The 24,771-nt window shown below is 46.3% G+C and overlaps 1 protein-coding gene across 22 annotated transcripts in view; it reads left to right on the top strand.

The window, feature by feature from the left end:
• The window catches only part of PPFIA2 (PTPRF interacting protein alpha 2), a 461,781-nt gene that overhangs the window by 346,357 nt on the left and 90,653 nt on the right, over nucleotides 1-24,771 (top strand). For 21 of the 22 annotated variants that reach the window (XR_008307767.1, XM_053251926.1, XM_053251924.1 and 18 more), the window contains 6 exons: nucleotides 3,007-3,142; nucleotides 5,669-5,889; nucleotides 9,203-9,440; nucleotides 10,662-10,691; nucleotides 13,558-13,688; nucleotides 16,825-16,979. Coding sequence is in view for 21 of the 22 variants with exons in the window: in XM_053251926.1 (XP_053107901.1) it covers nucleotides 3,007-3,142; nucleotides 5,669-5,889; nucleotides 9,203-9,440; nucleotides 10,662-10,691; nucleotides 13,558-13,688; nucleotides 16,825-16,979 (911 nt within the window). In the remaining variant the exon portion in view is untranslated. Of the gene's footprint in view, nucleotides 1-3,006; nucleotides 3,143-4,690; nucleotides 4,931-5,668; nucleotides 5,890-9,202; nucleotides 9,441-10,661; nucleotides 10,692-13,557; nucleotides 13,689-16,824; nucleotides 16,980-24,771 lie in introns of those variants that run through there. The other variant, XM_053251943.1, reaches the window with a different exon arrangement.

Genomic DNA, 24,771 nt, shown 5'->3' with positions numbered 1-24,771 from the left:
AGCACTCCCTTAGCCCCACTTTTTTTAATTTTGTGCAGCGCTGGCTGCTTTTACCTGGCACTGTCACAGTGACTGGCGGACGCCTGTCGCCATGGGGATCCTCACAATGCATTATGGGATTTCTGGGTGCCAGGATGATCATCTGGGCACACAAGGAGCGCACCCAGCAATGGATCTGCAGGGAAGTTAAGTTTAAGCAGCCTTCCGCACCACCCACCCTCATGCCCTTCTCTCACTGATTGTGAGAAAGGGCTCTACCTCTCAAAAACATGCAATTGCAAGTGATTATTTATTTTTAATTTTTGCGGAAATATATCGCAGAATTGTATTATAATGTATAAAGAAATCAACTATACTTTTTTCTTTGTTATGACAATAAGATTATAGGCTATAATCTGACCCCTGCTAACTGAGCAAAGAGGCTTATATTTAGCAGGAAGAAAGCAACTGTCCCTATTCAACCCCAGCACAGCATTCCTCCAGTGGCTCTTGCTGGTATCTACCTTATGTTTCTTTTTAGATTGTGAGCTCTTTGGGAACAGGGAAACATCTTACGTTATTTATTTTTATTTTTATTTTTATTTTATTTTATACATTTCTATACCGCCCCAAACCAAAGTCTCAGGGCGGTTCACAATAATAAAACAATACAAAAACACAAAACATTAAAATCAATAAAAATGCCGAAAAACAGCCTAAAAACAAAAACAATTTACAGTATTTAAAATTTTAAAAATTAAAAGGTTAAAAGGCCTGGTTAAAAAGATGAGTCTTCAGAGCTCTTTTAAAAACCACTAGGGATGGGGAGAGTCTTATGTCAGCGGGAAGCGCATTCCAAAGTCTCAGAGCAACAACTGAGAAGGCCCGTCCCTGAGTGGTCACCAACCGACTTGAAGGTAGCCAGAGACGGGCCTCCCCTGACGAATGCAGTGGACGATGGGGATCATGCAGAAGAAGACGTTCTCTTAAATACCGTGGGCCTAAGCTGTTTAGGGCTTTATAGGTTATAACCAGCACTTTGTATTTTGCCCGGAAACCTATTGGCAGCCAGTGTAACTCCTGTAATATAGGAGTAATACGGTCTCTTTGAGATGACCCGGAGACCAACCTGGCCACCGTGTTTTGTACTAATTGTAGTTTCCGGACTACGTACAAAGGCAGCCCCACATAGAGAACACTGCAGTAATCAAGTCTGGAGTTACCAGCAAATGTACCACTGTTCTGAGGTCATCAATCTCAAGAAACGGACACAGCTGGCGTATCAGCCGAAGCTGATAAAAAGCGCTTCTGGCCACTGCCTCAACCTGAGAAACCAGGGAGAGGTGTGAATCCAGAAGCACTCCCAGACTGTGTACCTGTTCCTTCTGAGGAAGTGTGACCCCATCTAGAACAGGCAGGTCAATATCGTTTCCCGAGTAACGACCCCGCACAACAAGTACTTCCGTCTTGTCTGGATTCAGTCTCAGTTCGTTATCCCTCATCCAGCCCATTACTGCCTCCAGGCAGGCATTCAGGGAGGATATGCCTTCTCCTGATGAAGTTGACATGGAGAAAGATTTGGGTGTCATCAGCATACTGATAGCACCCAGCACCAAATCCCCGGATGATCTCTCCCAGTGGTTTCATGTAGATGTTAAAAAGCATTGGAGACAATATGGAGCCCTGAGGGACCCCATACAAAAGCTCAAGTTTTGAAGAGCAACAGTCTCCAAGCGACACCATCTGGAATCTGCCCGAGAGATAGGAGCGGAACCATTGCAAAGCAATGCCTCCTACACCCAACTCCCTCAGACATTCCAGAAGGATACTATGGTCGATAGTATCGAAAGCCGCTGAGAGATCCAAAAAGACCAACAGAGCCACACTTCCTCCATCAAGTCCTAATTGGAGATCATCCATCAGGCCGACCAAGGCAGTCTCCATCCCGTAGCCCGCCCGAAAACCAGTTTGAAATGGGTCTAGATCAGGGATTCTCAAACTTGGGTCCTCAGATGTTATTGGACTTCAACTCCCATAATCCCCAGCCCCCGTGGCCTTTAGTTGGGGATTATGGGAGTTGAAGTCCAATAACATCTGAGGACCCAAGTTTGAGAATCCCTGGTCTAGATAATCAGTTTCTTCCAAGACCGCCAGGAGCTGGGAGGCCACCACCTTCTCAATCACCTTACACAACCATGGGAGATTGGAGACAGGCCTGTAGTTATTGAACTCTGAGGGATCCAAGGTAGGGTTCTTAAGAATAGGTCTAATAATTGCCTCCTTAAGACAAGGAGGCATCCTGCCCTCCCTCAGAAAGGCATTAATAATTGCCACCAGGCCCTCCACAACAATCTCCCTGCCAGATAGTGTAAGCCATGTCAGGCAAGGATCAAGTAGACAGGTGGTGGGACACACCGCTCCAAGCAGCTTGTCCACATCCTCAGGAGTCACAAACTGGAACTGATCCAGTTTAACCACACAAGAGGAGTTGCTGGATACCTCTGCATCTGATACTGCACTAACTGTGGAGTCGAAGTCTAAATCGGCCCGAATATGAGAGATTTTGTCCACGAAAAACTCATTAAAAGCATCACAGTGGGCAACTGATGGATCCAAATTTTGATTCAAAGGAGCAAGGGGTCCTACTAGCCCCCTTACAACCCTAAAAAGTTCTGCTGGATGTGAATTTGCGGAAGCAATTCGGGCAGAAAAGAAACACTTCTTTGCTGCACATATAGCCAGAGCATAGGTCTTTAAGTGTGCTCTATGTTGCAATCTGTCGGATTCGAGTCGAGACTTCCTCCACCTGCGTTCCAGTCGTCTACCTTGCCGCTTCAGCTCCTGCAGATCTTCCATCTACCAAGGAGCAATTTTTGAAGCATTTTTCTGTGTAACTTCTGTTGAAAAGCGGTATATAAATATTCATAGTAGTATCTGCATATTAAAACTATTAGATAAATTATTGATTTTTACAGTTTTGCTTTTGTTGCTCATTTCTTTGTAACTTCTAAATCATTATATTTTCAGACCACATCTTGATTCATCAGCAGAATTAAGGTATTCTGTGGGCTCACTGGTTGATAGTCAACCGGATTATAGATCTACTAAAGTGATAAGAAGACCGAGAAGAGGCCGTATGGGAATCCGGAGAGATGAACCAAAGGTTTATAATTGTTTTTTGCTTACCTGCTTGCTCACAGCAGTTTGCTTTGTTGGACTAATGTAAGCAATAGAAATTTAATGTGCTTTATCCATACTAATCTATTATGTCTGGATAAAGACAGGCTTGTTACAGCAGCTGAGGAAGACTGACATGGTGAAGAGGAGCCCTTACCCAAGCATGGCCCTACCTCAGGATCCTTCCATCTTCTGGACTACAGGCCACAGATGGACCATAATGATGGCCTTAGCTTTCTAGTGTAGTTTATAATTATTTAAACATCCTTTTAAAAATTCAAAAGATAGTTTTTGGAAATTTTGATATTAAATTCATATCATTTGTGAAGCACGTTGTCCTGCTCCTATTAATAGAAGCAATCTAAGAAGTTCAGTAATGGTCACCAGTTACTGCTCAATATCCAGAATAACTTTCTGCTGATGGGCCAGAAATTCTTGTTGACAAGGAGAACCTGTTTCCCTGAGGGCTAGAGAACCCTCAGGGAGATAGTACTGGGAAGCTCAGGTAACTGCTGAGCAAAAGGGAGATTATTGAAAATCACTCCCCACCTCGCACAATGGAAAACCCTTGTACATCAACAGAGGGTTAGTCTGGATGTCAGACATTATCTTTACCATACAAAAATAAAATTTCCTAGTATATCTAACTTTTTTCATGTTATGGATATTATGGAGAAAGTTGTTTACATGGGCCTATATCCAGACTGGTGTTGTGCTAGCATAATGCTGTTGCGCTACTGCAAGGATTTAACAAAGTGGCATTATACAAAAAGAGGAAGTCTGTTCCAGACTAGTTATTGCACTAACTGACGATGTTAACACATTGCACAATACTTTACACAACAGGTTGTTCATAAGCTTGCCTAGCACATTGTACAGCCTTGTATGTACCCCAAAGTTGCACATCTGGTACACTGCTTCACACAGCACCAGGGGCGTAACTAGGTTGGAGTGGGCCCTGAGACAAGATTCTTAAATGCCCCCCCCCCCCGAGAAAAATTTTTTTAATGACTTCAAAAGGAAGATCGGGTAGGCGCTCTGTGCTTGCTAAGGAAATCAAAACCTGTAGCTGATGAATGAGTCTTCCTGCTGCGGGGTTAACTGGATATGTCTGAAAAGGGGCGCAACGTCCCAGAGAGGAGGGGTAGGGGCATGGCATAGACTACAGCTGTAGGAACAGAGGAAAGGCATGTGTTGTGTGGCTATCCAGAGGAGGTGATGATCGAGATGGGGGGTGGTGTGTCTTGGAGGCTGTGCGAGTGCTCTGAAGAAGGATTCGAGGTGGGTGGGGAGACTTTCCCACCACCACGCCGGGGAAAGCAGGCGAAGCGCTGCTGTTGATCTCCCCCTGGAGAGTCGCGCCTGGCTGGCATCCCTCCAGCCTTCCTCGGCGGAGGGAGCATTATGCAATCACACCCCCTCCCCTCCTTCCCGGCTTTGATGGGATGGAAAACAAGGAGCGAAGGAGACATAACATTTCTCTCCTCCTCCCCGCCCTCGTCCCCCTGCAGAAGTAGCAGCTGCAGCTGCAGCAGCTCCTCCTGTCCCGGTTGCCTTGGGGGAAGAATGGGGGAGGGCTCCTCTCGTGTGCTCTTTGGGCACCTCCGTGAGCTCTGCTGTCCCACGGCAAGAGAGGTTGGTTTCAGCAGGAAAAGGAAGGCGATCGAGCAGGGACTGGGCGGGGAAGGGGGGCCGCCCCGCGTGGGTCTGAATCCCATTAGCGATCCGTGACATCCTCCCGCGGAGAGGCAACGTCCAGGCCAGCAGGGCGATGGTGAGCAAGATTACGGGGTCGGGCGGCTTCTTCCCGCGTGGCGCACGGTAGCGCAGCAGCGGCCAGTGAGCTGCTGGACAGAGACGCCTGTAGGGGGCAGAGCGGGAATCGGACCCCGCCAGGAACCTTCGGAGGAATCGCGGAGGTCTTCTATTTAAGTCCAGCCCCCAGCTGCTCTCTGCAGCAAACGGCGACAGAAGGGCTCCAATGTCTGCCCCTCCTTGTGCTTTCACCAGCCTGCGCTTCTTTTAGCGGCGTCCCTACTTGTGCCTCACTCCTTCGCCCTCTCCTTTAGCAGCTCAGGCGGGTTTGCAGGAGAAGTGAGACGAGCCTCATCGGGCAGGGATGGGTGGGGGAGAGCCTCTGAGGCCCCCCCCCAATGCGGGGGCCCCAAGACAACGGCCTCCCCCTGCCTAATTGTAGTTACGCCCCTGCACAGCACCACAAACTTCTTAAATGTTTACAACTTCTCTTGTTGTGTTAGCACGACACTGGTCTGGATGTCAGCCATAGTATTTTTCTAACAGTTTGAAATGCAAGTCAGTAAAATGTCTTGGTGCAGCCATGAGAAATTAACAAAAGGATTAAAGCAGAGTTTGTAAACATGGCCTGAAGATCCAAAAGGTGTTAATCACAGCAACAGTGTTTTAAACTGCTAGCTCTTCAGTTTTTAATTTATGTGAAAATTAGCATTTTGCACTAGGTCGAACAGTATGCATATCTACAATTTCTAATTAGGTGAAGTCCCTTGGAGATCATGAGTGGAACAGAAGTCAACCAATTGGAGTCCTAAGCAGCCATCAATTTGAGAGTGACACTGAAATGTCTGATATTGATGATGATGATCGAGATACGATTTTTAGCTCCATGGACCTTTTGTCACCAAGTGGACATTCGGATGCACAAACTCTTGCTATGATGCTTCAAGAGCAATTGGATGCAATCAACAAAGAAATCAGGTAAAAGCAGAGGGCTTTCTGTCATAGGCAAAACCCTGACATCGTAGTCATCACTATGCATATGCATTATTTACATACATTGTCTTATAATCCTTACAACAGAGCTTCAAAATAGGACAGTATTATTAACCCTATATCGCAATTATGGGGGTGAGGAAGAAGACTGAGAGAGGATGGCCTGCCTCTCATAGTGGCTCTAAGAGTCATTTAGCGAGGTGATGGTAACAGCAAAATTTGAATAACGATTCGTGATTTCTAGTTTCAGGCTAGAAATCACATGATGCATAATGCATATTTATAAGATGCACTTAACCCAGAGGTAGATCAGAAATGGCCCTCTGATATTTAAAAATAAGCCAAATAGGGCCACTATTTTCCTCTGCAGCATTTTCACCCCGAAAATTCCTTCTGAGAGGACAATTTGCCCTCAAAGCAGCAATTTGCTGCAAATTGCCATTTTGGAGACAAATCACTACTTCAGGGGTAGTGATCAGGGTGAAAATAGTGAAGAGGGAAAGACAAATTCCCCCCTCATTATGTACCATCATTACATACCCAGTACTCCTGGCCTGTATCATGGCCCTTTTGCCTTTTTAAAAAAAGATCAGAGAACCACTTCTGGTCCACTCCTGGGTTAAACACAGCTTCTAAAGATGTCATGGGTAGTTTGGCTTTTAGGCTTGTAGTCATAACATTATACCAAATCATATGTATACCTGATAGATATATAATTATAATTAAATTGAGGCTATTCCCACGATCACTGCAAAGCTGGCTAAGGGAGCTTAGCCCACTTCCTAGTGATCGTCGGGACCACCGGGCTTGCAGGCGAGCCTGGTGCTCCCAATGCGGCTAGCCCACCTACTTTCCCCTCCCCTTAAATGAGGTTAACGGAGCAAGTGCTCCATTAACCTCATTTTTGTGCTCGTGTGTCACTGAGATGCACAGCGACACATGAGTAGAACCCTGACTGGGAACCTGCAGCCAGCCTCCTGGGCTCGGGGGTCTCTCCAGGATGCGCTGCGTGCTTGCATGCCCCCGATCCCTGCAGCCCCACCGGCTCCATGACGGAGCCAGCAGTTGTGTGGGTTGCTGATCTGGCCACCCAGGGCTGCACTTCGATCGTCTGTGGGGAGAGCGGGCTAAGCCTGCTCCCCCTGCAGACACGCCAGAAGCTCTTCTTACTGATTGTGGGGAGCTTCATTAGTTACCTCGTTTGTTTGTTTGTTTGTTTGTTTGTTGAATTTATATACCGCCTAGTATAAAAATCTCTAGGTGGTTTACAAAATTAAAACATATAATATAACACATTTAAAATTCATAAAAAGATAAAAATTATAGATAAAAACACATTAAAATTTTAAAATACAATCTCAGTTGAAGGCCTGGGAAAACAGGTGCGTCTTCAGGGTCCTCCTAAAAGCAAGCAGAGAAGGAGATGCTCTTATTTTAGCAGGGAGCGCGTTCCAAAGCCCTGGGGCAGTCACAGAAAAGGCCCGGGTCCGAGTTGCCAACAAACAAGATTGGGGCACCCGTAGTCGGACCTCTCCAGATGGTCTTAATAGGTGACAGGGTTCACGACAGAGAAGGTGCTTTCTTAAATACCCTGGACCTAAGCCGTTAAGGGCCTTATAGGTAATAACTAGCACTTTGTATTTTGTTTGGAAACCCATCGGCAGCCAGTGCAGTTCTTTTAGAATTGGTGTTATATGGTCGCTTCGGGTAAACCCAGAGACCAGTCTGGCTGCTGCATTCTGTACCAATTGTAGTTTCCAAACTACGTACAAAGGCAGCCCCACATAGAGTGCATTAGAGGTTACCAAGCCTATTGGTTACCAAGCCTAGAGGTTACCAGCATATGTACTACTGTTTTAAGGTCACTAATCTCCAAGAATGGACATATCTGGCATATCAGCCGAAGCAGATAAAAAGCACTCCTGGCCACAACCTGAGAGACCAGGGAGAGTTTGGGATCCAGGAGCACTCCCAGACTACGAACCTGGTCTTTTAGAGGAAGTGTAACCCCATCCAGAACAGGCAGATCTAAGCCATCTCTTGGATCCCGACCCCATACAGTACCTCTGTCTTGCTTGGAATTAACTTCAGTCTGTTATCCCTCATGCAGCCCAGTATCACCTCCAGGCAGGCACTGAGGGGGGTCATGCCATTTCCTAATGAAGTTGGTATGGAGAAATAGATCTGGGTGTCATCAGCATATTGATAGCATCCCAGACCAAACTTCCTGATGATCTCTCCCAGCGGTTTCATGTAGATGTTAAAAAGCATTGGAAACAGTATGGAGCCTTGTGGAACCCCACACTTCAGCTCTCGCTTTTCAGAGCAATAGTCTCCAAGCGGTAGGGCATACAGTCCGAAGTAGTTTGTCCACATCATCAGAAGTAACAAACTGAAAATGATCCAGTTCAATCATACAAGAGGAGTTGCTGGGCACCTCTATGATAGACGCTGCAGTAACCGTGGAGTCTAGTTCAGCACGAATACAAGGTATTTTATCTGCAAAAAAAAAAGGTGTTAAACCTATCACAGAGAGTGACGGATGGTTCCAGATTCAAATTCAAGGCAGAGGGGGCATGATCTAGCCCCAATCACAACCCTAGACAACTCAATTTCTGGACGTGAATTTGCAGAAGCAATGCAGGCAGAGAAGAACCGCTTCTTTGCTGTCTGCACTGCCAGAGCATAGATCCTCAAATGAGCTCTGTGTTGCAATCTATCAGATTCATGCCGAGACTTCCTCCACTTGTGTTCTAGTCATCTGCCTCACTGCTTCAGCTCCACCATAATATATTGTGGGCAGGTTCAGATATCATGTGGAACCATGGTTTGTTGGCTGATTGGTTTATATGTCTGAACTCATGCCAGTCAACAAACTGTGGTTTATTTTGGGCAGTCAAACCACAATCGGAACTTAAGGTTTGAAGTTTGGTTTATTTGTCCTAATCATGGTCTTGTGTTGTGATGTCTGACTCTGCAGTTGTGGTTTGATCTTGGTTCATTTCAGTATCTGTTTCTTGCTAGTGCATGGACAAGCCTAGATCATGGGAAGTAGGGAAAAGGAACAGGAACCAACCAATCAAACAAAATCTTAATATGGTGAAACAAACTAAAATTTGGTGATTGTGGTACCAATCCAGTTTTGTTAAATAAACCTTCGTTAAAATAAACCATGGTTTTGCTTGATGTCTGAACCTATATTTTATTTATAGGTTCAATTTTTCTTTGCAGTTGTACAGAATTTGATGTAACTTGACATTGGATATTTATTTCTGCTGTCTCCCAATGTTTGTCATAGATTAATTCAAGAGGAAAAAGAATCAACAGAATTGCGTGCTGAAGAAATAGAAAACAGAGTGGCCAGCGTGAGCCTAGAAGGCTTAAATTTGGCCAGGGTACATCCTGGTACATCTATAACTGGATCAATTACAGCCTCCTCACTTGCAAGCTCATCTCCTCCTAGTGGGCACTCAACTCCCAAACTCACTCCCCGAAGCCCAGCCCGGGAGATGGATCGGATGGGTGTCATGACATTGGTAAGGAAACACACAAATACAGCTTTGTGCTGAGTCCTTTGTTTAGTTTAATAGCCATGGACTTCTCTAAATTGGATTATTTTTCATTACATGTTTATTTTCCTATTCATTTATTTATCCACCTATTATTATCTTTGTAAGTGTAGTAAAATCTTGTTAGCTCTTAACACAAAGCACAAAAAGCTTATAACAGTGGACTAATTGCCACTGTTACTGTTTTATTATTTACTGTATTTTGTATAAATAATTAAGGTACTGGAACCAGTTCTTCACTGCTGAGATAAGACTTTTCTTTAAAAAATTCTTTTCAAGTAGGTACTCAAGAAAGCCATTACTGACATGAAAATCTGTAAGTGCTTGCACTAAAGAGGCATCTTAGATATGACTATCTAGGATGCTGCTGTACTGTGTTACTACAGTAGCCATTAATAAGAATTGATTTGGGAACAGGGAGAGACAGGGCTGATGATGACCCCTTGAGCAACATCCCAAGAAGTATCGCAGTGCTGGTAGCCTTATCTCTCTAGACTGATACAGGATCAGTTCCTGATGTAACACGCCATGGCTTGACATTACATGCCCATGGCTTGACATTATATGAACAAGGTACTCACATGCTTTTTGCCTCTTCGCCACATGCATCTCATTAGCATTTTCCTGGTATTCAGTAAACCCTGGTTTGCAGTTACATCCAACAGAAGTTCTGGAAACTTCACAAACTAGAATTGCAATTATTATATCTAGTGCTATATTCTGCTGTTGTGTAAAATGGAAATAAATATGGTATCAGTGGCTGACATCCAGACTAACCCTGTGTTGACACACCAGGGTATTCCATCCTACAAGGGGGTGAAACACGATTTTCAACTATCCTCCCTTCCCTTTGCAGCCAGCTGTGGCTCCTGAAACTATGTCCCTGAAGATTCTCTACCTCAGAGACATAGTTTCAGGAACCACAGCTGGCTGCAGAGGGAAAGGATGATCACCAGAAATCTCTCCCCCCCCCACACACACACACACTCTCTCTCTCTCTCTCTCTCTCTCTCTCTCTCTCTCTCTCTCTCTCTCTCACACACACACACACACACACACACACACACTCTTACTTGTGTGACCGGAAATCATGGTGCATCAGTGCAGGGTTAGTCTGAATGTTGGCCAAAATATTTTACTGTAATTAAATTTAATTGTCCTTTATTCTTTCTTTGTCATCAATTTCAGCCAAGTGATCTCAGGAAGCATCGGAGAAAGGTATATTTATGTATATTTTTAGTGCACTATTGTGAAAGCTTCAGCTTGTGTGCTTTACTGTCACAAAAACCGTGTGTGAGAGACTGAGACTGGTTGCTGTCCTGTTTGGGATTTATACAAAACTACCTACATATTGCCTGAGGAAAATGGGACTTGAATGGCCAATTGGAGGGTCAGGATGACTTCTGGAAGTCTCCTTGGCATTTTTGTTCTGTTACTATCATATTAGGAATAGTTATTTAGGTAGTAATTTTTAACCCTCATCCGGATTTTTTTAAAAAATATTATTTTTAATTACATTTATATCCCGCTCTTCCTCTGAGGAGCTCAGAGTGGTGTACATGGTTATTTTGGGGTTGATTTCCATCCCCAGCTGCATAAAGGTGCATAAACAAGCAAACCACTGCACTCCCATCTATGTTCTTGTTGTCAAACTCTTACCTACCCTCTGGTATATGATATATCCACAAGTATACCCCCTCATCAGTTATGATTTTTATGTTATTAATAAAAATATGGCACATGGTAGAAAACTACCCCAAATGAATGGGCTTTCTGTGGTGGGGTGGTTTCTGTCCCATCCATATGTTAAGCCCTTTAGGCTATGGGAGAACACCCGTTTTCTCTTTGGAAACTTCAGTTTTGTTTCCCTTAATGATGATAGTATCTCAGAACAAGTCTGAGGCACTGCATAGTTCTATGCTCTCGGGTTAGAGCAGGTGAAACCAAGTCCCCCCACAATGTCAGACCTAGTGTTTAGAACAAGTAAAGCATTTGGAAACATCTGGCCTCACAGAAGCAGGGATTTAAGCCAGCAGAACAAAGCCAAAAGGATTACAACAGAAGCAACCACAACAACATGTTAGCTTCAGTAAGTATGGCATCAGTGGATCAACAATTCACAGTACATCTCTGGTCTTTTCCCATTTCTCATAGTAGGATACAGCCCAGAAAGGGGGCAGGGGGTGGGCTTGGAGCTTGGTTCCAGCTGGAGAGAGGAGATGTAGAGATGGAATGTGTGACACTGAACAGTGTGCTGAATTTCACTCACCTGCCAGTGAAAGTAACGAGATAATGGGTTACATGAGAACCAGAAATGACACACGGTGGTCTACAACCAATCTATCACTTGCCCACTGCACAGTGGTGAGGTGGGGTTAGGGTCCTCTGGTGAGAAGCCAGATCAAGATAAATTTAGCCCAGCGGAAGGAGGCAGTGAGTAAAGCAACTCCCCCCACCCCTGTAGTGTGTGTGTGTGTGTGTGTGTGTGTGTGTGTGTGTGTGTGTGTGTGAACCATCCTGAACCCCCTGAGGGAGGAATCCAAATACTGGAATCCTGGAGAGCCACTGTAAGTCAGAGTAGACAGTACTGCTCTAGATGGACCAACAGTCTGACTCAGTAGTAGGCTTCCTATGCTCAGTAGTAGGCTTCCTCAGTAGTAGCTTCCTATGTTCCAATGGAAACACCTTGACCTAACAGAACCATAAGCGTATCTTAGCCTGCTAGTCCTGGCTGGTGTGTTTCATGCCAATCAGGAAAGTGCTTCAGGGACTGTGGGTAGTACATTTGGGACCCTTCTATTTCTGTGCCATGATGCAGCTGAGATGATTTTAGGACATCACAAGTAATTTAAGGTTTGATGACAAAGCCACATGACAAGAGAGAAGAGTGATTGCCAAGCTGGCAACCATTAGAGGAATCTGAACCTTGTTTGTGCAGGAGCTGCCGCACAGCTACATTCCTGGGTCTGACCTAACAGTTGATGAGCATCTATTAGGTTTCTGAGGCACTGTTCCTGCTGGCAGCACATGCCAAGCAAGTCAAAGAAGTATGGTTTGAAAATATGGTGATGCTGTAATGGAAAAATATCCTACCCACTGGCAGGATATGTTGGCCTTTAGAAGCAAGCTGGAGGATGCAACAAAGACAAGTAGACCTGCATGTTATGCAGCAATGTGTACAGCCATGGGACAAAACTTGGGGTTGCTTCAGGTGAATCACCCCTCTACATGCACTCCAAAACCTTGTTGAAGCACATGTAGAGGGGTGATTCAGATTAGCATTCCTCTCATGCGATTTAAGGATGTGCCAAGAGTGCATTGGTGTATTCATCAGTGGTATCAGGGCAGGTGCGTTCTCGCCGCAGACCTGATGCTCTCACATGTGCAGAGCAATGTTCATCTGAACCTGCCCTCAGATAATTGTGGTCAGGAATAATGTTTTTCCCAGTGCATAGCTGGCAGAGCCCCTCCTGAGCAAACTGTGTAGGCACTCTGAGACACAACAATCCAGACATACTCCCAGAGATGCAACCACATTCACAAAGATGACACAGACTGTCATCTGTGTTTAGCTTGGATGAACAGGAGACATTGTGTGTACCCAGGAAGTTTGTGCCCAGGCCAGGTGACAAGAAACCAAGCAAAAGATGTGTTAATTGTGGGCAACTGGCCTATAGAATGCACAGTGAGACAATCTGTGTTCTTGGGTGAAATGCTGAGAACTGAAATGTTGAAGTATGCATCCTCATTGGTGTGGAGTTTGAAAATGTCCATTTTTCTTTGTTAGTGACTCACATTCTCAGTGATTTGTGCATGGCAAACGGCACCATGCTTGGGATGTGGGGGTCACCGGTGCACTCCCCTGGAGTGAAATGTTAAATTATTATGGGACTACTTGGGAGTAGGAAGTCCTGCATGTGTGTAAAAAAATCTACTCCGAGTTAGGATTAAGTAAGCCTTAAAGTAGCATAGAAAGTTCAATGAATTCTGAATATGTTTGTGTGTTGCACACATAAATTATTTCTTATTAGCAATGCTGGTTCTGGTTCTTAAGCTGAATTACATGGAACTGGTTTATGTGTAGATTGCAATAGTTGATGAAGATGGACATGAAGACAAAGCGACAATAAAATGTGAAACCTCCCCTCCTCCAACACCTAGAGCCATTAGAATGACACATACTCTGCCTTCTTCTTACCACAATGATGCCAGAAGGTAAAACAAAGCTGATTTTTTGCTTGAGACAGTAATTGACAACTTTAATATGCTGCATTCTTTTTGGAAATATACTCATTCTTATAACTTCCAAGCTGACACTTCTTGCAAATATTCAAAACTGCAATAATCAGATCTGTTTACTGACATACACTGGCTATCTTTTAAAATGTATATGTATGCTGCTATTTTAACCACTGTTTTGATTGTTAAAATTATATTGTCATGATCCAGCCAGGCAGAGGCCCATTGCGCATGCGTGGTGGCCTCCAAAATGGCCGCCGCCACAGGGGTGAGGCCCAGAATGGGCCAAAGACCACACAAACATGGCAATTTGAGCCATAATGGAGGCCGGCAGGGGAGTAGGGACCTCTGGAGACTCCCTCTGTGGCCTCGGAAAAGCCCCCCAAAGGGGGTAAGTATCAAAAAAGCTCATGATCCCCCCCCGAACGGTCGGGGGTCCAGTCTGATGTTGAGCTGAACCAGAGGTGAGGGGTTCAGCTCAACATCGAGCCATCGATTGGAACCAGTTTGATGTTGAACCAGTTTGACATTGAACCGGTTTGCATATCCCTAGAGCAAGGATGGATTTTTATTATAATTGCCTTGCTGTGGGATATCTATAGATGAAAAATGAGAGCGCAACACTCACAATGATCATTAGAAGTAGTTGAACTGGCTACTGACAGAGCAAGTTTAAGCAGGGCTCACTGACAGAGTTTAGTATTCATGTATTGAAATGCAGCTAGTATACCAAATAATCTTAACATTTGAACTTTGGCTGACCTGTGAAAGGAGAAGACAAAGCAAGATGCCATGTGTGGGTACCACTAGCAATCTTTGTGCATCTTCTATCTCTAAACACTTAACAATTTCAATTACGACAACCAAATGTGTTGGTTGACATAATCCTCCTAAGCATGGTTCTAAAACCATCCTAGCAGGGGCTAACCCACCATTGGGTGAATGCATTCAAAGAACCCGGGCCACCACCAATCAGGGGCTGTGAGCACGGCCCCAGACACGCACACTGCATTGGATGTCTGATGCAGGGGGCATTATTTTGGTCCCATATGGGGCCGCACAGCCCCATTTGGAAGGGAGATCAGCCCGCACTGCATTGGGCAGCATGGCCAGAGTGACTCTCCCTGCCCTAAAGCCCCCCACCATGTTGGCAGCAAGACCAATTGATCTCCCTCCCAAACAGGGCCATGCCTGCGCAGAGATCGGCCTGCACTGCATTGGCAGGGAGAGTCTCTCCAGCCCCGTTGCCCAATGCAGCGTGGGCCGATCTCCCTTTCAAACGGGGCTGTGTGGCCTCGTTTGGGAGGGAGACCATGTCTCTCGCGTCTGACGTCAGATGCGGGGGCGTGGCTAGCCGGGCCCCTGCATCTGACATCAGACGTGGGGGGCAGGGACAGCGGTCCACAGTGTCGGCCGCATACAGGCCGCCGCCAGCTTCCCTACACTGCTGCATCCTAGAAAATTGTTCAGAACATGCAGAATGGACATTTAGTGCAGCTTGGTAAGGGGACTTCATAAGCAATAAGAGACACTCCAGATCATTGCTGTGTAGGTCATACTACTGTTATGTATTGCTGCTGTTGTTTGCACCGTTCATGTACATGTGCCTTATAAAGAACAAGATGACATGTCCCATGCCCTGAAGTGCTCTAAATAGTGTCACAAGGATGACTACAGAGGAAGAAGAGGGAAATGGAGGCAGGAGGAAGAATATGCTAATGTTTCAGTTATGAGCTTAGTTACAGTAGGGTACGAGGACTAAGGCATTGTGCCAAAGGCTTCATGAAGAAAGGTAGGTTTTAAGAAGCAATTTGAAAGGAGCAAGAGAGGGAGGCATCACACAGGTGCTCCCGGATAGAAAGGAGAGAGATGTCTGAGGGAGCAGGAGACCTACTGCTGGCTGAGGTAGAGCTGGAGGAACAAAGGTTTGAGAACATAGTTCTCAAACAGAACATAGTTATGTGCTGGAAATTGGAGACTTTCCACATTGCATCATTTGTATTTTGTGCCCCCGCCTCCCCATGGAAATGCTTTCCGCATAGGAATTTTACAAGTATGATACTTGAAGTTTCCTAAAACATTTTAGTGAATGTTTAAAGACTGTTTGCCCTTTTAATTTATTTGTGGTAATATTTCCTTAATAAGACTCATCATTGTTTTTAATGCTATTGCCACAAATGAAATAAGAATCTATAGTTTGGAGCAGGAAGACTTATGGGGAAATTCAGTTTCACCAGTATTGGAAGCCAGGACTATTTTGCCGACTTCATCCAAACAAAGATCCCAAGGATGTTTTTGCTTTGAATCAGAGTGCAGTGCATATCCAAATTCAAGGCCCAAAGCCTTGAGTATTTCCTGTAATCTGTGCTATTATGTTTCACCTTGTTGACTCCTATTCATCAGCAAATAAGTGGAAGTCAAAAACCTAGTCCTAGTTCACTTTTCAGGCTCCCACTGCAGGAAGTCCTATAACAAGCCCCAGGCTAGGGGACATAGTTGTAACATATACTCTAGATCTAGTATTCAGACTAGGTACAAGCACTGTTCTTACTTGAGGAGCAGGGAGACCATGCCCACTCTCAGTTAGTATCAGAGCTGTTAGCTGCTTTTGCAGAATTTGAAGAGCCTTTCCCTGATGAACTCTGGAAAGTTATTCCTACATCTAAGTCTAGCAAGAGGAAATTATCTTTCTTTAGAATTTCATGCTACTCCTGATCAGAATAGATATTTCTCAGGTAAGGCAACATCTTCCTTTTTGCTTTAAAACAATGTTTCATCCCAAATGAAAATGTACTTATCAAATTATCTTTCAGAACCCTTTCTAGCCAGCATGATTTTAACAGGGCTTTGATAAATTATGACTCTTTTCTTTCACTTTTTATTAGATTGAATCATCCTGATCGGCATTACTGAGACATGAAAATTAGCCATTGTGCTGTTCTAAATATTACTTTGATACAGGAAATATGCCATCAGTAACTTGATTAATGCTGCAAATTATGAAGACACTCTTATTAGATTCCAGATAATTTGTTTGCACAGCTGCTTTAGGAGGGGATGGGACCTCATAAGGACAATAATGTATTATCTATCTTTTGTGTGTATTTTATAGTAGCTTGCCTGCATCCTTGGAACCAGAAAGCATTGGTCTTGGCAGTGTCAGTAGCAGCCAGGATTCCCTACACAAAGCTCCCAAGAAGAAAGGAATCAAGTCTTCAATAGGACGTTTGTTCGGTAAAAAAGAGAAGGCTCGACTTGGACAGCTCAGTAAGGAATTAGTTGTACCAGGCTCAGGTCGCTGTTTTCCAGTCATTTTATATATTTTTTTGGTTGATGGTTTGGCTTCTTTTCCAGTTTTCTTTTGTGTTTCAAACACTCATTCCTCTTTTAAAGGTGTGGAGTCTTTTCCACATAATCCTACTATTAGTACCTGTAACAAAATTCATCATATTTCCCTAAATGAATAAGAGGGTTAGGAAAAGAGCCTTTTATTATACCACCTTTTATGGAATCACTCAATTGTTTTGAAAAGCTTTGCCCAGACTTAAGGTAACAAAGTTAAAAATAAAATGAAATTGGATAGCAAGCATATGAATCTAGCAGCCCCCATATCAGGTACATAATCTTCCTTTTTAATTTTGTTCAGCATCCAACCTGATAAAAAATTTGATAGCAAGAACTCATACATCATTTCATGAATCTTTGTTGGTTCTAATCACATTGCTGTTTCCTATTGTTGTTGGATTTTTTTTTCCTTATACAGCCAGTGTAACTACCAATATTTTCAGTCAAATGTGTAAGTAATGTGAAAATACTATTGGTTCCTATTCTTTTCATATACATTTAACTGGAGTGGAGATGATCTTTACCTCTCACTTATTTGGGAAGAAAGTCTCTATGTCTTATTTCTAGTCATCTTAGAATAAGACTGTTACCATTAAATTGACAGTTTAGTGTCCTGTTTTGACCTTCTAGTAAAATAGAGTCGTGCTGTCTTGCACCCACTTTCTCTGAGATATATATTATAAATATATATACACTCACACCTCTGTGAGAAATATATATACACTCACTCCTTTGGCTGCCAAGAAGGGCTTTAAAAAATCCAAGCAGAAACTAATACTTTCTGGAAATTTAACATTTCCCCCTTCTTAATAACAGTAATCACAATGCTGAGTTGCCACTTAGAAAACACATCAGAATACAAAGATGAATTATCTGCTGATGGCCAAAATGGTTTGACACTATGAATCTGTTAGAATGCCATGTATATTCATAGTGTACAGTGATTCAAATCCTGACGACCGAAATGGGAGCATAATGTGAGCTGCATGCCACTTTTATTTATTTATTTTTATTTATTTATTTTTGCATTTTTTATACCGCCTTTCGTTAAAATATAGCCCCAAGGCGGTTTACAAAAGTTAAAAACATACAATAAAAACTCAATAAAAACAACATGCTAAGAGTATAAAAACATATAAAAACAGGCATAAAACAGTACAACAAATAAAAACACCCAGAAGCAGCAGTAAAAACGATTATGTAAAAGCCTGGGTAAAAAGCCAAGTCTTTACAAGCTTTCTAAAAGCCATGATGGAGTCCAAGGAACGAATGGCCACTGGGAGAGCATTCCAGAGTCTGGGGGCAGCAACAGAGAAGGCCCTGTCCCGAGGGCACGACAGCCAGGCCTCTCTCATTGTCGGCACCCAGAGCAGGGCCCCCTCAGATGTCCTCGTCAAGCGGGCAGCAACCCTTGGGAGCAGGCGGTCCCTCAAATACCCCGGGCCCAAACCGTTTAGGGCTTTAAAGGTCAAAACCAGCACCTTGAATTGGACCCGGAAACGAACCGGTAGCCAGTGCAGCTCTTTCAAAATGGGGGTGATATGTTCCCAACGGGCAGCTCTGGATAAAACCCTCGCTGCCGCGTTTTGCACTAGCTGCAGTTTCCGGATATTCTTCAAGGGCAGCCCCACATAGAGCGTGTTACAGTAATCCAGCCGTGACGTGACTAAGGCGTGGGTAACCATAGCCAGATCTGCCTTCTCGAGAAAGGGACGTGGCTGGCGCACCAGCCGAAGCCGTGCAAAGGCACCCCTGGCCACCGCCTCCACCTGAGCTTCCAAAAGCAGAGCCGGGTCCAGTAGTACCCCCAAGCTGCGTACTTGCTCCTTCAAGGGGAGTGCAACCCCATCCAGAACTGGTAAAATCTCCTCATCCCGATTGGCTCTCCTACTGACCAACAGTACCTCCGTCTTATCTGGATTCAATTTCAGTTTGTTAGCCCACATCCAACCCATCACGGCCTCCAGCCCCCGGTTCAGGACATACACCGCCTCCCTAGGATCCGATGACAAGGAGAGATAGAGCTGAGTGTCATCCGCATATTGCTGACAACTCAGTCCAAATCCCCGGATGACCTCTCCCAGCGGCTTCATGTAGATGTTAAACAGCATGGGGGACAAGACCGAACCCTGCGGGACCCCACAGGCCAACGGCCACGGGGCCGAGCAGTAGTCCCCCAGCACCACCTTCTGGACCCTCCCCTCAAGAAAGGACCGGAACCACTGCAACGCAGTGCCTCCGATTCCCATACTCGAGAGGCGGCCCAGAAGGATACCATGGTCGATGGTATCGAACGCCGCCGAGAGGTCCAGCAGAACCAACAGGGACGCATTCCCCCTGTCTAGTTCCCGGCGTAGGTCATCCACTAGAGCGACCAAGGCAGTCTCAGTCCCATACCCGGGGCGGAAGCCAGATTGAAGAGGGTCCAGATAATCCGTATCATCCAAGACCCTCTGCAGCTGGGACGCCACCACACGCTCTATCACCTTGCCCAAAAAGGGAAGGTTAGACACAGGTCTGTAGTTGTCCAGGCTGGAGAGATCAAGGGAGGGCTTTTTTAATAGAGGTCTTACCACCGCCTCCTTAAGGCCCGATGGCATCCTGCCCTCCCTTAATGAAGCATTAACGATCACCTCCAGCCATCTGCCTGTCCCCTCCCTGGCAGCTTTTATTAGCCATGAAGGGCAAGGGTCAAGAGCGCATGAAGTCGCCCGCACACTGCCCAGGATCTTGTCCACATCCTCAGGCCACACCAACCGAAAAGAATCCAACACAACAGGACCAGATGGTACCAAAGGCACGTCTGCCGGCACTGCCAAAACTCTGGAGTCCAGGTCAGCACGGATGCAAGCGACTTTATCTGCAAAGTGACAGGCAAACCAATCACAAAGAGCTGTAGATGGCTCCTCCCCCATTGTCCGGGGGGATGTGTGGAGCAATGTTTTCACCACACGAAACAGCTCTGTTTGCCTACACTGAGCAGACGCAATGGAGGCGGAGAAAAAATGTTTCTTCGCCGCCCCCACCGCCACGGCGTAGTCCCTAAAATGGGTTCTAGCCCGTGTTCGATCGGATTCGTGACGACTCTTCCTCCAGCGTCACTCCAGCCGTCGTCCAAGTTGCTTCATTGCCCTAAGCTCCGAGGAAAACCAAGGAGCGGAACGGGCTCCACCAAGCCGGAGAGGGCGCTTGGGGGCAACCGTGTCAACAGCCCGGGCCATCTCCCCATTCCAGAGATCAACCAAGGCGTCGACAGGGTCACCAGCTCTGGACACTGGAAACTCCCCGAGGGCTGTCTGAAATCCAAGCGGATCCATAAGCCTCCGGGGGCGGACCATCTTAATCGTCCCACCACCCCTGCAGAGGGCAGACGGAGCAGTCAAACTAAACCCCACCAGGTGATGATCTGTCCATGACAAGGGAGTGGTCTCAAATTCCCCCACCTCCAGATCATTTATTTCCTGGTCGGCAAAAACCAGATCCAGAGTGTGTCCCGCCACGTGGGTAGGGCCCGATACCAATTGAGACAGGCCCATGGTTGCCATGGAGACCATGAAATCCTGAGCCGCACCCACTAGGGGGGCCTCAGCGTGGACATTGAAATCCCCCAAACCAATAAGCCTGGGGGAACCTAAGGCCACCTCCTAGACCACCCCCACCAGCTCAGGTAGGGAGACTGAAGTGCAGCGGGGTGGTCGGTACACCAACAGAATCCCAAGCCTATCTCGGAGGCCCACCCTCAAGGACAAACACTCGAAATTCTGAGATTGCCTGACCGGGCACCTGGAAACGGGGAGGGTCTCTCGAAAGATGACTGCAACACCTCCTCCCCGACCCTCGAGGCGGGGCTGCTGCACGATCTGGAAACCTGGAGGACAAAGCTGAGAGAGACCGACCCTGCCCAGCGCATCCAACCAGGTCTCCATCACACATACCAGGTCAGCACGCTCATCCACATTCAGATCGTGGATGAGAGATGTTTTTGCATTAACTGACCTGGCATTCAGCAGCAGCATCCTAATCCTCGAAGGAGTGATCTCAGAGCTCCCTAGGGTCAGAGGGTTGGGAGAAGGGCCAGAAAAAGGAACAGGCCTCAATTGCCTGGACCGCTTTCCCCTGTAACGGCCTGCCCAACTCCCACCGCCATACCTCCCTCTGCCCTCTACCTGTGATATTGCTGCCCCCACTCCAGACCCACTTTTTTGCTCCCCCAGACACATCTCCCCAGACTAACCCACCACGGCTTCTTGGCTTAATTAAAAACAAAACAAAACCAGGCTTGCGTAGTCTCCTGCTGACTTCTTAATTGTGAGAAGATGGCTCTTCAGGGCGGAAGGAGAGAGATCTTCTGGGCCTCAGGCAGCTCGCCCCACGGCGGAGAGCCACAAGGACGAGAGCCCTTATGCTCTCGCCCTTCAGCTCGCGCCAAGAGGCTCGCGCCCTTGGGCTAGCCTGCCCTATATAGCAGCAGCAGCAGCAGCAGCCAAAGCCCCAGCAGCAGCCCAGGGAGATGTTACACACACCTGAGGAAAGGTGGGGCAGGGGCAAAGACAGCAGTCAGTCAGTGCCCCACCCAAGCTGTTCTCCTTCTGTCTTCTTCCCCCAGGCCCTTGGGCTAGCCTACCCTATATAGCAGCAGCAGCAGCAGCCAAAGCCCCAGCAGCAGCCCAGGGAGATGTTACACACACCTGAGGAAAGGTGGGGCAGGGGCAAAGACAGCAGTCAGTCAGTGCCCCACCCAAGCTGTTCTCCTTCTGTCTTCTTCCCCCAGGCCCTTGGGCTAGCCTGCCCTATATAGCAGCAGCAGCAGCAGCAGCCAAAGCCCCAGCAGCAGCCCAAGGAGATGTTACACACACCTGAGGAAAGGTGGGGGCAGGGGCAAAGACAGCAGTCAGTCAGTGCCCCACCCAAGCTGTTCTCCTTCTGTCTTCTTCCCCCAGGCCCTTGGGCTAGCCTACCCTATATAGCAGCAGCAGCAGCAGCCAAAGCCCCAGCAGCAGCCCAGGGAGATGTTACACACACCTGAGGAAAGGTGGGGCAGGGGCAAAGACAGCAGTCAGTCAGTGCCCCACCCAAGCTGTTCTCCTTCTGTCTTCTTCCCCACTTTGGAGCAGCAGAACTAGTTGCACAGTGCCCAGTGCACAACATAAGAACATAAGAACAGCCCTGCTGGATCAGGCTCAAGGCCCATCTAGTCCAGCATCCTGTTTCGCACAGTGGCCCACCAGATGCCGCTGGAAGCCGCAGGCAGGAGTTGAGGGCGTGCCCTCTCTCCTGCCATTGCTCCCCTGCAACTGGTACTCAGAGGCACACCCTTGAGGCTGGAGGTGGCCCACAGCCCTCCGACTAGTAGCCATTGATAGACCTCTCCTCCAAGAAGTCATCCAAACCCCTCTTAAAGCCATCCAGGTTGTTGGCCGTCACCACATCCTGTGGCAGAGAGTTCCACAAGTGGATCACGCGTTGTGTGAAAAAGTACTTCCGTTTGTTGCTCCTAGACCACCTGGCAATCAATTTCATGGAGTGACCCCTGGTTCTAGTGTTGTGTGAGAGGGGAAAGAATCTCTTTCTCTCCACTTTCTCCACGCCATGCATGATTTTATAGACCTCTATCATGTCTCCTCGCAGTCGTCTTTTTTCTAAACTAAAAAGCCCCAGGTGTTGTAGTCTTGCCTCGTAAGAAAGGTGCTCTAGGCCCCTGATCATCTTGGTTGCCCTCTTCTGTACCTTCTCCAGTTTAACAATGTCCTTTTTAAGATGTGGTGACCAGAATTGTACGCAGTACTCCAAGTGTGGTCGTACCATAGTTTTGTATAAGGGCATTATAATGCTAGCCGTTTTATTTTCAATCCCCTTCCTAATGATCCCTAGCATGGAATTTGCCTTTTTCACAGCTGCCGCACATTGAATAGACACTTTCAACGAGCTGTCAACCACAACCCCAAGATCCCTTTCCTGGTCCGTCACCGACAGCTCAGATCCCATCAGCATATACTTGAAGTTGGGGTTTTTCGTCCCAATGTGCATCACTTTACACTTGCTAACATTGAACCGCATTTGCCATTTTGCCGCCCACTCCCCCAGTTTGGAGAGATCCTTTTAGAGCTGCTCACAATCCGTTTTGGATTTCACTACCCGGAAGTTTGGCATCATCTGCAACTTTGGCCACATCGCTGCTTACCCCTGCTTCTAGGTCATTTATGAATAAATTAAAAAGCACCGGTCCCAGTACAGATCCCTGGGGGACCCCACTTCTTCCCTCCCTCCATTGTGAAAACTCTCCATTTATACCTACCCTCTGTTTTCTGTCTTTCAATTAGTTAGCAATCCACACATGTACTTGTCCCTTTATTCCATGACAGCTAAGTTTCCTCAGGAGTCTTTGATGAGGAACTTTGTCAAAAGCTTTTTGGAAGTCCAGGTAGACTATGTCAACTGGATCACCTTGATCCACACACTCGTTGACACTCTCAAAGAAGTCCAAAAGGTTGTTGAGGCAAGATTTACCTTTGCGGAAGCCATGCTGGCTCACTCCCAGCAGGGCCTGTTCTTCTAGGTGCTTTACAATTTTATCCTTGAGGATGCTTTCCATCAATTTGCCTGGAACGGACGTTAGGCTAACCGGCCTGTAATTTCCCGGATCGCCCCTGGATCCCTTTTTGAAAATCGGTGTTACATTTGCTACTCTCCAGTCCTCTGGTACAGAGCCCGATTTCAGGGATAAGTTAAATATTTTAGCAAGGAGGTCGGCAATTTCACATTTGAGTTCCTTGAGGACTCTTGGATGGATGCCATCCGGCCCTGGTGATTTGTTAGCTTTCAGTTTTTCCAGACAGTTTAGAACATCATCCCTTGTCACTTCTGTCAGATTCAGCTCTCTAGCCTCCATCCCTAAAAAGCCTGGTTCAGGAAGAGGTATATGCTCAGTATCCTCTGCCGTGAAGACAGACACAAAGAACTCATTCAGTTTCTCTGCAACCTCCATATCCTCCTTAATAATCCCTTTCACTCCCTCATTGTCTAATGGCCCAACCGCCTCCCTGGCAGGTTTCCTGCTTCTGATGTACTTAAAGAAGTTTTTGTTATTCCCCTTGATACTTTTGGCTAAATGTTCCTCAAACTCTCTTTTTGCCTCCCTTATTGTCACCTTGCATTTCTTTTGCCAGAGTTTGTGTTCCTTTCTGTTCTTTTCCTTTGGACAGGCCTTCCAATTTTGGAAGGAAGTCTTCTTCCCTTTTATGGCTTCCTTGACGGTACCCGTTAGCCATGCTGGCATCCTCCTGGACTTAGTGGTACCTTTCCTCCTTTTGGGTATACAATCTAACTGGGCTTCTAGTATTGTGGTTTTGAGTAAACGCCATGCACTCTGGAGCGAAGTGACTCTCCTGATTTCCCCCCTCAGCTTTCTTTTCACCATACTCCTCATTTGGGAGAAGTTTCCTCTTTTGAAATTCAAAATGTCTGTGTTTGACATCCTTGGTGATTCTCTCCCCACATGTATGCTGAACTTGATGGCACTGTGGTCACTGTTCCCTAAAGGGTCGATGACACTGACATCACGCACCAGGTCCTGGGTGTCACTCAGAATTAGGTCCAAGGTCTCCTTCTCTCTGGTCGGTTCCATGACCAACTGTTCTAAGGCACAGTCATTTAGCGTATCTAGAAATTTGACCTCTTTGTCCTGACTTGAATGTGAATTTACCCAGTCTATGTG

Source organism: Hemicordylus capensis, chromosome 5 (genome assembly GCF_027244095.1).
Source record: "Hemicordylus capensis ecotype Gifberg chromosome 5, rHemCap1.1.pri, whole genome shotgun sequence".
Taxonomy (NCBI): domain Eukaryota; kingdom Metazoa; phylum Chordata; class Lepidosauria; order Squamata; family Cordylidae; genus Hemicordylus; species Hemicordylus capensis.
Note: the sequence above shows the minus strand (reverse complement) of the source record. Positions and strands in the feature narration are given on the sequence as shown.